The 12,808-nt window shown below is 34.4% G+C and overlaps 2 protein-coding genes across 2 annotated transcripts; both read right to left on the reverse strand.

Annotated features, from left to right (window-relative positions):
- Positions 1-273: 273 nt before the first annotated feature.
- Positions 274-3,556, reverse strand: LOC130946724 (zinc finger CCCH domain-containing protein 6). Its single transcript, XM_057875565.1, has 4 exons — positions 3,308-3,556; positions 1,597-1,806; positions 1,356-1,480; positions 274-1,274 (listed from the first exon to the last, which is right to left on the reverse strand). Exons 1-4 carry the CDS (start codon positions 3,365-3,367, stop codon positions 416-418), a joined length of 1,254 nt encoding a protein of 417 aa, XP_057731548.1. The 5' UTR covers positions 3,368-3,556; the 3' UTR covers positions 274-415.
- Positions 3,557-6,745: 3,189 nt separating this feature from the next.
- Positions 6,746-10,728, reverse strand: LOC130943446 (protein IQ-DOMAIN 32-like). The gene is made up of 6 exons (XM_057871320.1): positions 10,094-10,728; positions 9,637-9,948; positions 9,379-9,537; positions 9,040-9,120; positions 7,378-8,929; positions 6,746-7,173 (listed from the first exon to the last, which is right to left on the reverse strand). The coding sequence occupies exons 1-6, from the start codon at positions 10,172-10,174 to the stop codon at positions 7,154-7,156; spliced, it is 2,205 nt and encodes a 734-aa protein (XP_057727303.1). The 5' UTR covers positions 10,175-10,728; the 3' UTR covers positions 6,746-7,153.
- Between the last annotated feature and the right edge of the window lie 2,080 nt (positions 10,729-12,808).

Genomic DNA, 12,808 nt, shown 5'->3' on the forward strand with positions numbered 1-12,808 from the left:
TGCTAAATCTGCAATTCGATCCTACCATAGTGCGGATCGAATCTGATCTGATGTAAAATCACTTTAGCATTTAAAACAAAAAAACATCTTCTCGTGCTTCTCTTTTTTCTAACTTTTTAACGCTAAACCAAACACAGCCTAAGTAATTGAAGTGTTATAGCATCAAGAAATTGAAAGCAGATACATGTCCCTAAAACAAATTACAACACCAAAGCCTTAAAGGTAATTAAAATTATGACGAAAACAACAAAAAATTATTAAAAAAAGGGGAAAGTGTAAAGGAACCTTCCATTAAAAAATAACGTATGTATTAACTTTAATACTAGTGAGAAACAAGGCTCACAATCACTTATCAAATGACCGTAAAAGTTGCATTACATGCATCCAACACCATCAAAATGATAACCGAGTTCATCTAACTGCTGATCTCACTATCCATTTTCATTCTCTTTGAACTTTGTACCGAAGGCACGGCACTACCTCGTGATTGGAATGTTACATCATGTTGGTATGCACAATTAGCACCATTTCGACATCCTCTAGAACTGTTAAAGAATATACAAGGTTTCATTATCTTGGATTTAGTTTCCCTTGATCTAGAATTGTGTTGTGGTGTCTCATGGTTCACCATCGGTCTCTGGATTTGACGGTTAGCAGTGTAAGGGTGGGTTTCTTGTCTCTCTTCTCCATGTTGTTGAATTAAGCTCTTGTAATAATTTACATCCTTTGGTAGAGAGACGTCTGAGGCAGAAGAAATTGTAGCTTGACTCATCGGAGGCCTAGGAAGCCATTGGGTAGAAACAGGTCCTACTTGATTTCCACCTGAAGAAGGATAGTTAGGAGACGAAAATGTAACTGATGCTGGTGCACTGGCTTCTACTTGATGACTAGGAAGAGATGGATGTGAAAATGTCACTGAAGATGACCCCGGATTATTTGCACTCTGCAAACTGTTAGAGGCTCCATAATCTCTAACCAGTTTCTCAATCACTTCTGGGTTTTTGAGAATATTATTGAATAATTCAGGATCAATCAAATTCCCATGTTCATTATTCTTCATCACACTAGTTAATGCATCAGATAATGAGCCATGAGCTAACTGCACACTTGTATGGGGGTTTGGACCATTTGGTATGCCAGGAGGTAATTCAAAAGAATTAGATTGTGAGATAGAATCAGTTGCAGCATCTTCATCTTCCATAGGTGTAATTGGTATCAAGGTAGTTTGGCTATCAATGCACTGGGAAGCCTCGACATCCGCTGAAACAGATGGGCTGCAAGAAGAAAGAATAACAGTTACATCACTAATGGGGAATTAAATAAAAATTACTGTACGAGTTTTAAGAGATTCAAACTTTGGAGGAATAGAGGATGGGCGGGGATAAATTGCTTCAAGTACTCTCATCTCCCTCTGACATTGATCTTCTACCTCCTTGCTTTCTTCCCCAGCCACCACTTGCCACGCTAAATTAAGTATAATCTGTGAGAATCACAAGATTATTAAGAATCATAATAACACCATAACCCAACTCATGCATTGAATATTGGAAAGTATTTAAAAAGAATATTTAACATGCGACCTAAAAACAAAACTACCTTGCATGGTGTAGTCCACCTAGACACTGGTATTTGAGACAGATCAACCTCAAAATGGGTCGACGCTTGGGTTCCCTCGAATCCAGGAGGTAGAAAGTCATCAGAACTTGTTCCTCCTGGAGGTAATAGCAATGATGTCTTTGCTTGGAGGTGATCTTGAGAATTTAAACCAACTTGAGAAGGAGATTCCTCTGATAAGAATAACCTAATCTGTTAAACGAAACCCATTAGTTAGCCCAAATACTTCATTCTAATATTTATTCAAAACCAATATTTATGTCACATCTTCTTGAACAACAGTGGCAAGCTTCGAAAGGATTTACTCCAATGAAAACTAGACATAATGTTAAAATGAGCAATATAAACAAATTCAAAGAACAATAACAGTTAACAAAGCAATCTAATGCCCAGACTTATTCAGTAGTTTTTGGAGACACAATCCCCATGTGCAGCATACCTATACCATATACAATCAAAATTTACATTCAAACCACCAAACCACTAAAGATCTAGTTTATCAAAATAAAGTTTTCCTTTTCTATGTCCAACAAATGAAAGCACAAATTGGCATAGTAAGAAAGATAGCAACATCTTGAAACAAAGGGACCTGGTATCGAGCAATCACTCTCCAATGCATCATAAAAGATTTAAAATCATTGTAATTGACACAAACCATGAAAGATCATAGGGACAGAACTAAAAAGAAAACTTAGCGGAGCATCAAAAGTAAGATTTACTTAGGTATAAGCTGCAGAAATTGAATTGCCCTGCATAGAATTCTTCCATCAAACTTACTTTGCAAGAATGAAAGATTGCAATTGCTACAGGTTGTTCCTAGTCACATCACAACTACCTACAACTCAAATATATAATGTCTGTCCCTACTGGTACCCCAATATAAAAGTGAAACAGGAACTTGTACTGGTACTCTATCTTAAACATCCATATGATTAATCATCAAGCCACCATGGTGCAAGAAAAATTGCAAAAGAGCTCTAGTATAGTACTGATGGAAATGATAACATTATCATGCAAATTTGATTTGTAGTTCATGTATCTGGTATGTAATTCTCCTACAGGTTATAAGGATACATTTTGCAGCCATGGTCAAATATAGCATCGCCATAGTGGCATAGTCTCATATCAACAATTATGAATACACTCTACGAAAACAGATCTTTTCTTTTCCCTCTCTCTTTTGGCACTGTTTCATGACCTTACTAGTAACTTCAAAAGCAAATTTATCAAGATTACTTTATGAAGAGTTTCAGTTACAGTAAAAATGATCTCTCAAAGCCCTGTTTTGTGTTTGTTCCTATACAACAACAACACATCACTTACTCTTCTTCTAATTATATTTTTCCGATGAAGTTTGAAACTATAATCGGTTATTGGATTTATTTTGTTTAATCAAAAGTTGTACAGCTTGATTGAAAATCAATTAGGAAGTCCACCAGCATTCATAAATTGATGATTAACGCCTGCCATACGAGAACTTCAATTAAGTGCATGTTTCTATGAGATTCAAGCAAGATCAGATTTTGATCAACACGAGGTAGAACTCGCCGTGGTGGCAGTATCATTCAATCATGAATAGAGAAGGGTAAGGCACGCACGCACAGAGAAAAAACAGAATTAGGGATTACAGGATTGTTAATTTGACGGATTGGGAGTGGGCAACTGAATTGAAGGGATAGTAATTAGTTTTTACCTGACAAAGATCTAAATCGGAGGCCCATGAAACTCTTTTCGATTTGTGTAATCCACGCATAGTTAAGGGTAAGGAATGAAGATGAGAGAGTAAACCCTAGTCAGACACACTCGAAGACGAAGACGAAGGCAGAGAAAGACTGGAAGGTAAGACGAGAGGATATAAATAATATAATATCTTTTAAGTTATAAGAAAGAAAGAAAGAATAGGGCTCTGCAGCAGCCTCCTATGTATCGCAGTTATTGGGTGTTAAAATTCACATGCTTGGAAATAGAATTCCACATTTCCACCTATGCATCCCTTTGCTTTAACAAGTTGCCCTTTCCACTAGTCTCTCCTAGACTCCTAGAGTCCTAGTCTCCTTAACCTTAACAACTCACCCCAAAATTATCGTCACTCCTAATGAGAAAATTCCCAAAATGCCAGCTTCATAATACGATGATTCTCAAACCTAAATTGTCGTCAGCTCGTCACTACTCACGTCTCACGTAGTCACGTCCTCTTTATTTATTTTTTCTTATTTTTAGAAAATAAAAAATATATAAATTTAATTTTGATATAAACAATTTTATATGTGCATCCAATTATGCAATAATACTAATAAAAATAACACTTTTCACATTGATAGTGTGAATAGTTAAAATAGATGTGAGATTTTTTTTTAAATTAGGAGTAAAATTCGAATCCGAAACTTTAGATGAAGATGGAAAGACTATATCATTTGAACTATATCTCGTTAGTAAAAACAACGGTTAAAAATGAATTTTGATAAGCATGTCCCATGTTGTAAATAGACCACCTAAGTTTATACTTAGAATTGGCAATTGATAAGATACGGTAGGATTTATATTCTACCCTAACTCTATTCGCGTATTGAAAACTTTCTTAAAATTTTATCATACTCTACTTGTGAATTGAGAATCTCTCAACCCTAACCCTACTTGCACCCTAAAGTTCTAAACCCTATCCTACCCGACCGGCCAACCCTACCCGCAGAAACAAAAAAAATTCAAATAAATATAAAATTCAACCATTCTAAATTTCATATATATTAATAAAATAGAAAATAAAAAACTAAGTTCAAATTAAAATTAAAATATTAAAGAAATTCAACATAAAATTATAAATAATATAATCACCAACTAACTTAGTAATTATTTCAAGTTTTTATAAGAAAAAGATTATGAATACAAGACTCACTTTCTTTCTACATACATAATTTTTACATATATATTATATAATATATTATGGGTGCATGTAGGGCAGGGTAGGATATACCCTAAACCCGTACCCTACTCTACCCGCAAGTAAATTTGCACACTATCCTCCCCTGTCCGCAGCGGGTAGGATAGACAACCCTACCCAAACAGGTTGGTTCGGGTTGGATACCCACAGGTAGAGTATATATTGTCAGTTCTATTTAGACCTACTACTTCTTATAGACTTTTTTCAGACTTGAGCTCATTTTATTTAAAGTCAAACAAGTTCACGAGCCTATTAAAAAAAGTATGTTTCATGAATTATAACTCATAAAAAAAAACTTAAAAATCTAAATTAAAATTAAATGAATTCTAAAATTATAATTTATAATTTGTAAAAAAATTATTTATATATCAATCCTTAGTCATATATCATAATCATACTTACAATTCATAATTCTTTTTGGATAAAAAAATTACGATCTAAATTAATATTGATTATTGATTCTTTTTAGTTTTGTTTTATATTTAATACAAGTGAATAGTTGAAAGTTTAGACTAAAAATAACTTATTTTACAAAAATAAAATATTTTGACGAGCTAAACCAACGAACTTCTTAGGCTTTTTTTTAAGTATATGATCTAACCTTTTTAACTAATAGATTTTACAAAACATTTAAGTCTAGCCTGTTTAATAAAACAAACCTAAGCCACGAGTTTCATTGAGTAGCCCGTCCCACTTCCACCTCTAATTGTGACATTGAATTTTCCAATATTTTTAGCTCTATTCTAAAATTTCAAACTAAAGTTAATTATTTAAGTCATTGAAAAGTTTTTAAATGTAACCCAATTACTGGTGCTTCAGTAATTTAACCGTTGATTTTAATTAATATATATTTTATATAATTTTTGTAATTGAGATTAACGATTAAAATTATTAAAACACTGATGTATTTGGTATACTTAAAATTCTTCTTAAGTTATTAATTAGTCAAATTAAAATCTAAATTTATTATTTTTTATTTGTGTCATATATCTAAATTTTATTTAAAAATTAATTACTAACTAATTAATTGCAACATATAAAAAATAAAACTACCTACTCAACTAACTCAAATTAGTAAAAAATCTTAATATTCAATTATGGTGGTACTACAATATTATATTTTATATAATTATTATTAACTCATGGCTTTAATATTTTTTATAATTAATATTAGGTAAAAATTTATATACAGTTGTCTTTATGTAAAGTTGATGAGTTAAATCTCAATTTGACCCCTAAAATTTAGTTCGATGCTCAGAATGACCCTCACAATTTTGTTGGCTCCAATTAGAACCTCCAAATTTACAATCGTGGCTCCAACTTACTCATGCGATCATCTCCATCATCGGAATGCTAATCTGACGCAATTGCATGACACGGTGGACACTACTTAAACGACGATGCATTGTTTTCGCACCCAAACCCTTTGGAAACTACGTCATTTCAGTTTTTTGGGAGTTAAAACTCTCTTTTTTTTTTACGACAACGATCATAAGTTGCAAAATATCAAGAAAACTCTTACACTATGTGGTTTCCAAAAGGTTTGGGAGCGAAATCAATGCGCCGTCGTTTAAGTAGTGTCCACCATGTCATGCAATTGCGTCAATTTCAGTGATGGAGATGATCGCAGGGGCAAGGCGGAGCCACGATTGCAAGTTTGGGGGTTCTAATTGGGACCAAAAAAATTGTGGGATTATTCTGAATATCGGACCAAATTGAGATTTAACTCTAAAGTTGATATTAGATAACAATTTAGTCAAATTTATCAAATCTTACGATGCTTCTTAACTATCAAGTATCAATTACATATAAAGACAAATGCATGCAAATATTAACCATAATATTAATAACAAGAAAATACAAAAAAACGCCTTCTTTGGTGTATCGGCAAGATTAAATTCAATCGATTTTTTTTTCTCTTCCATCCTATTAGGAATGGTTGAATCCTTAGAGTGCGCTTCAAAATCATACAAGTCTTGAATCTTGATATGGTTCCAGCTAGTTGATTTGGCTTGTTCTTCTCCCTTGTTTTTCTTTTCTTTCATTTACTTTTAGACACAAATAAAAAAATCGATCTTTTATAATATTGAGTAAAATATGTCTATTAATGTATACCGCACCAGAGTTTTTTGTTGCAGAGTAGTGCAACGTTCATGAAGATAAAACGATTCAAATCAATAGAATAATGCAGGGCAAAGTACCACTAGATTATAATCCTGAAGTTGTCTCAAGCAGAATATATTTAACAAACATTAATATATTCTTAGAAACACTGTCGGAAAGTAAACAGATCGAGTGGTTAATATACATATAAAAGCCTCACTCACTTTTACGAACCGACCAAAACAGGGCACCTTCAAATATGGGGAGGCAGAGAGGGGAGGCAAAGAATAGAGAGTCAAAGATAAAGGGAAAAACAACACTAAGAAAAAAGAAAGACTCAAAAGGAGATTGCAGCAGTTACAGGGTATAGGGAAGCGGCATTCCTTTCCTTCAAAAGAGAATGAAGAAACGAAATTAGATATTCTAAATTGCCACGCCATTGCTGATCATCAACTACTGTAGAAGTATGTCAGCACTCAGCACACTTGAGCTGTCAATTCACCTCACCCATTTTCTCTCTGAAAGAACAACTCAAAGGATTAGCATTAAACATATAAAGAAGCACTATTATCTTTCTTTTTTATTTTTTCTCCTATTGCTTAAAAGGTTTCCTCTGAAATGTGAGAACAATACGTGCGTGCATGCATCTACGAGATGATATAGAAAATGAATAAATCCTCAATGATTCAGAACTACAAGATTCCTTATGCTTTAGAAGTTACCTTGTGTAGGCTGAGGCTGTACACAATATCCCTTCGGGTTCTGCTGTGGTTGAGACATCGATTGTTGGATGCGTGGAGAAACCTGCCTACCGGTGGCACCTGGTAACGAGTGTCTCTTCGTAACTTGAACATCTCGTTCATGCACATCTGGACTTGACCTTGGTGTGTTATTTGCACTGGTTTTGGCCTTAGCTGATTCTGTTGCTTGCATGAAACGGGGAAGAGGACTATTGTTATTTGTGTTACCTGTAGGTTCTTGATCAATGTGATCAGCTTTAACTGAGCCAAATGAATTGCGTCGCTTCCCACTCGGCTGACCTCTAGAGCTCGAATCATGATTTCCATTTACAGGTGATTTGTTAACCACTGGTGGGGTCCCAAGTTTACTGTTGGATCTAAACTTGTCTTTGCCGTCTTTGGGTTTCATAGATAACTGACTCGAAGGTGTTTCTTGTGATTCAGGGACCTTTGTGTGTGTTTTAGGTGATGCTTCTCGAGATGATCTGAAACCTTGCAGAGGATCCTCATTTTGATCTCTCTGTACATCAGATGCATTTTTCTCAGTCTTGCTAACAGGCTCTTCAGAGTCCACTGCAACTGATGAGTGAACCATAATGCCATTGATTTCGTCAACAGTTTCTGTCTGATCCATAACAGCAGTGGCTAAGTGAGAAGATGGAATAGCACCTGGAATATCGGTATCAACATCAAGGTTTGTTTTCTTGTCAAGATTTCCAACCCCTTCTAAATCTTTGGCATCTTGGTCATCTTCAATAGGACCAACCTCGGATACATTGGGTGTATCAAGAGTGGAAGAAATAGATAGTTTAGTACCACATTGAGAACCACCAAGCTTAGAAAAAAAGGGACCAGAATTCTCAGATAACTCTTTTGATCTATATGCCATATCCATGTTGACAGAAGAGGTGTCTGCTTCTGATTCAACTGCTGCAGTTTGATCAGAAAAACTGCTTGTCCTACCTGAATTTATCATTGAACTCAGCTCTTCAAATTTTGACTGTGCAGCAATAAATGCAGGATTACTGACCTTTCTTGATCCATGTCCAGATTTATTTCGTTCAGCTTCTAGTTGGTCTGATGCATATCTTTTCATTGATCGTTTGCGAGGCTCACCATCAATTTCAGGCTTCTGAGGAAGGGATTTAACCTCTGGTCGGGCACTTACATCTGATGCTGATTTTTCATCTTTAAAGGAACCGATTTCTGCTGAGGCTACTTTAGCACCAAATTCAACTGCCTTTTTAGAAGGTGATGGAGAGCGGATTGCTTGAAAGCTGAAGTTATTAGCATCATGAGTAATTGGCTTCTTTTCATCCCTAGAAGGTAGAATTGAATCCTCCACACTGGGCTTTGTGTCAGCTGTCTGTGGATAAACTTCTGATTCCTCTGTCAGGGAACTTGTTTTTTTGTCATCTGAAGTATACTTTGAAGACATAGACATCCACCTCTCCAACCATTTCCATGCAGAATCAGCTTTAGAAGGATCACACTTGACATGTATAGGTTTATTTTTTGGTGTTGATTCCAATAGCTTTAATGCGTTTAAAAAAGGAGGTTACAATTAGTGGAAATAAAATAAATATAAATAAGATACATGTAAATGCAAAAATACCCAACTAAAGCAACCCATAACTATGATACCTGGCGAGCAAACCTACTGCTAAGCAGCTTCTCAATGGATGCATCCATCACATTTGACTTGCTCATGTGGCTTTGATTTTCCTAAATCAAGGCAAAATTAAGGATCAATATCCGAGAAGGACCTAGAGCATATTAATTAACTGCAATAATGCTCTTCTGTATTGAAACCTTTTATTGATATCTCACAAGCAACAGTCAACAAACTACAATTAGTATCCTAAGATCAAGTAGCTGTAACAATACTTATGAAGGGGAAAATTGCTCTGAATGACTACACTCATAAATCCAGACGGACAAAACTATATGCAAACTAAAATATACACCATTGAAAAGAAGAACCTGTGATTGCTGAGCCCGACGAGCTCGAACGAGAAGCTGCATTTTAGCAATGGCTTGAACACAGCGAAGGGTTCCTACAGCATGGCTCCGGACCAAGTGCCCACGAACAGCAGCTTGCAATTTCACTAAATTCTTAATCTGCATTAAATCTCTCTGAGCCTGATCACAACCAAACAACAAAACACACATAACATTTTAATTACAGTTGGTTCCTTCATGGGAGTTTCATGGTTACCAAAATTCGAAAGGAAAATATACCAGCAACCCTCTGATGGCAGCCTGGATAGTGATAACAGCAGATTCTGGGGGATTCACGTCCTTTTTACTCTCTGCTTCAATGACATTCGTTTCTGAACTTTCAATGGAGGATAAATTGGGCTTCTTATCAGAGTTATTTGTTGTGTAAACCTTGTCAACAACGTTAGGTTCAAAATTAAAACTATTACATTGTGAACTCTCCTTATTTGCAGATGAGGAATCTGCAGTCACAGTATTGCTAAGCACACGTTGCTTTGCAGTTACAGATTTCTTGCGGAAACTCCAACCCGGTTTATCATTAGAATCCTTGATCTGCAATTTCATAATATAATTGAGACATTTTAGATTGAAGCATTTACTTTAATTTATTGTTGACTGATTCTACTCATTCGTGAGCACAATAATGCACATGCATAAAGCACAATGGAGATGAAGCGAATGAAGAGGTTAAGCTCACCTGAGCTACTCGGTAACCGTCCTTCTCCGCCGCATCGCCGCCGCATATAATTAGCTTGAAGCAGGAGGCCGGTCTTCCCATGCTGCTTGCTTCTCTCTCTATCTCTCTCACTCACTTCACACTTCCTACTTCACTCACTGGAGAAAATAAAACAAACCATACCGCTTTGCTTTCCTGTTACAATATTGGAAATTGAAAAAATAATACTAACTAAAATTTTATTTATGAATCGGACCTCAACACATTTTAAATCTACTTTGTTTTTTGCATTGGAGTCCGCGTTCCGTTCCTATGACTCGTGTTTTAATTTAATTTAATCTTCTTTTTCTTTTTCTTTGAAGCAATGATGTTATCCGGTGGTCATTGCTTTGAAATTTTAACTTTTGAGGAATGAGGATAGAGAGAAGACTTGGAACTCGCGAGAAATTAGACGAGTATGGTAAAAAGTGAAAATCTCGTGTTGAAGATGGTTGGTTTTATGATGATGGAGGGTGAAGTAGGTTTGCCTTTTTCTGGATTGGGAATTTAGGATCGTTATCGTTTAGCACTAACAGTACGGGTTAACTAAACAGATGAGAAAACTGCAACGCCTCGATTGGATTCTCGAAAGTTTGTCTTCATCACCACAGTCGGATCAAAATGTAAGAGATTAGTACAGCTTCGAAATTTATGTGTAGTAGTTAAGTAGGTTTTACTCTCTCTTGAAATTAAGGCAGCTAATAGTGACTAATGTCCTGGCTATGAAATTACTTTTTTCCCGTACTACAGAAATAATTATTTAAATCATATGATACTGTATTTGGTATTTCTATTACCGGATTCATCATATAGAAATTTACAAACCATAAACGAATACATTAATTACACTACAACTAAATATCTTTTAAATATTGTTCTTTCATTCCGTCTTTATAGAAAAAAAAAAAAATAAGTAAACCTTTTAATTTTTTAACAATTAATATATAAAAGTAGATATTTAAATTAATTAATTAATAATAAATTTTAAAAAATTAATTAAAAATTAAAAGTTAAAAAACAACTAATATTTTTTCATTAATTTAAACATAAACTAGTCAAAATATCAAAAAAAAAACATAAACTCCTCAAATGGTATCAGTTTATATTGCTGAAAAATATTTTAAAATATATTAATAACAAGTAAATTTTTGAAAAATTAAAAAATGTGAGAAAAATAATTAAATATTAAATATATATTTTTAAAAATTTTAGAAATTATATTTTGATAATATTTTTATAAATATTATTAAAAGTTATACATTTTCATATTTTTTTATGACTTAAATAAGTTAAACAAAAAAAATTAAGAAAAATAAAAGAATTGCTTAAATAGAGGAATAATCCTATTTAAGACTACTCTTAAACTCCTCTCAAGGAAAGAGAAGTTTCACTTGATGAAGTTGTAACCTCATCGCTATCTTTGTCATAGTGTCTGCCACCATGTTTGCATCTCACATAATCAAACGAAAGTCAACACGCCAATTTTAATACATGATATCTCTTATTTTGAGCACCAACAGATCAATAAACCCAAAAACATCTTGGTAATTAGTAACAAAATTAAACGCTTCCATATAATCCGTCTCACAAATAACATCTTGTTGACCCAAAATTTAAGCATACATTTTCATGCTTAAAACTTGATAGTTTTAATTTAGAGCAAACACCCAACTCGCTCCCTGTCCATTTTAAAATAGGATAAGGCGATCCCTGTCAATAAATTACACCTGTCCCAACCCTTGTCCCTGATAAAAGTGAGACAAGGCGGCTCCTCCGTTATAACCCCTCACCAAAGTTGACGGAAAAGTCTTACGTGGCATTCACCGATGCCGATGTAGAAGGTTACTCAAAGTTAAGTGCCACGTTGGCTTAGGAAAAATTGATAGAGGTCGATTTGTCCCCTTCCATTCTTCAAAAACAACATCGTTTCTAGTTCTCTATTGAAACAAAACCTAATAAGGTCACATATAACTCCCAAGCCCTAACCCTTATTTACAGAAATACCAAACCCTTGTTTTCTTTTTCACCTAAAACAAGAAACGTTTGACAGAGCACCTGTCGATTGTGTTGAGTGCGTTGCTAACAAGGCTGCTGACTGGGTCCCAAACAACAATTGTAACTACACAATTGATGGTGTCATTGACGACATTGAGTGGAGGCAGCTGTTGTCACCATCCAGGTTAGTGTAATATTTTATAGTTTCAAAGTTTAGCATTATTCACTCTTTTTTTCCAATTGCATGTTGATGTTGGCGTGTTCACTGAATGTGCTCTTTTCTAAAGCTGGTTAATTAATTTTTTACCTAAATAATGTTGCTTGTGATTGGTTTAGATCACTGTCATAATTGGATAATTAGTGTGTTAAAGTAAAAATTGATTAGATGTACATATTTGCATATGAATGAGTTTGAAGTAGTTTTTATTTTTCATCATAGAGAAAATTTTAAGAGAAATTTACAAGATGAAATGGATTATGTTAATGGAAAAGTGAAGAAATGGTCACCTCTTGATATTGATTTGGTAAACCTCTTCTATCTAAAAGCTTTACTGAGGGAGCTTGGTTACACAAATTACAAGACCATGTATTGGTTTGATAGTATGGTCCCTAACTTTGAGTTTGGTTTGCATGTAATAAAGGGTGATGCTGAGATAAATGAAATAAGTAATAACAAGAGTAGAAATAAAGAAACTAATGAAA

Source organism: Arachis stenosperma, chromosome 8 (assembly GCF_014773155.1).
Source record: "Arachis stenosperma cultivar V10309 chromosome 8, arast.V10309.gnm1.PFL2, whole genome shotgun sequence".
Classification (NCBI taxonomy): Eukaryota; Viridiplantae; Streptophyta; class Magnoliopsida; order Fabales; family Fabaceae; genus Arachis; species Arachis stenosperma.

Excerpts from the sequence above, each read along its gene's own strand:
- LOC130946724 (XM_057875565.1), bottom strand. The coding sequence starts at position 3,367 with ATGCGTGGATTACACAAATCGAAAAGAGTTTCATGGGCCTCCGATTTA. Across the intron at positions 1,481-1,596 it reads GGTGGACTACACCATGCAAG|ATTATACTTAATTTAGCGTG; the intron begins GTAGTTTTGTTT and ends TGATTCTCACAG. Across the intron at positions 1,275-1,355 it reads CCATCCTCTATTCCTCCAAA|CCCATCTGTTTCAGCGGATG; the intron begins GTTTGAATCTCT and ends TTCTTCTTGCAG.
- LOC130943446 (XM_057871320.1), bottom strand. The coding sequence starts at position 10,174 with ATGGGAAGACCGGCCTCCTGCTTCAAGCTAATTATATGCGGCGGCGAT. Across the intron at positions 9,949-10,093 it reads ACGGTTACCGAGTAGCTCAG|ATCAAGGATTCTAATGATAA; the intron begins GTGAGCTTAACC and ends ATGAAATTGCAG. Across the intron at positions 7,174-7,377 it reads ACAGCCTCAGCCTACACAAG|AGAGAAAATGGGTGAGGTGA; the intron begins GTAACTTCTAAA and ends TTGTTCTTTCAG.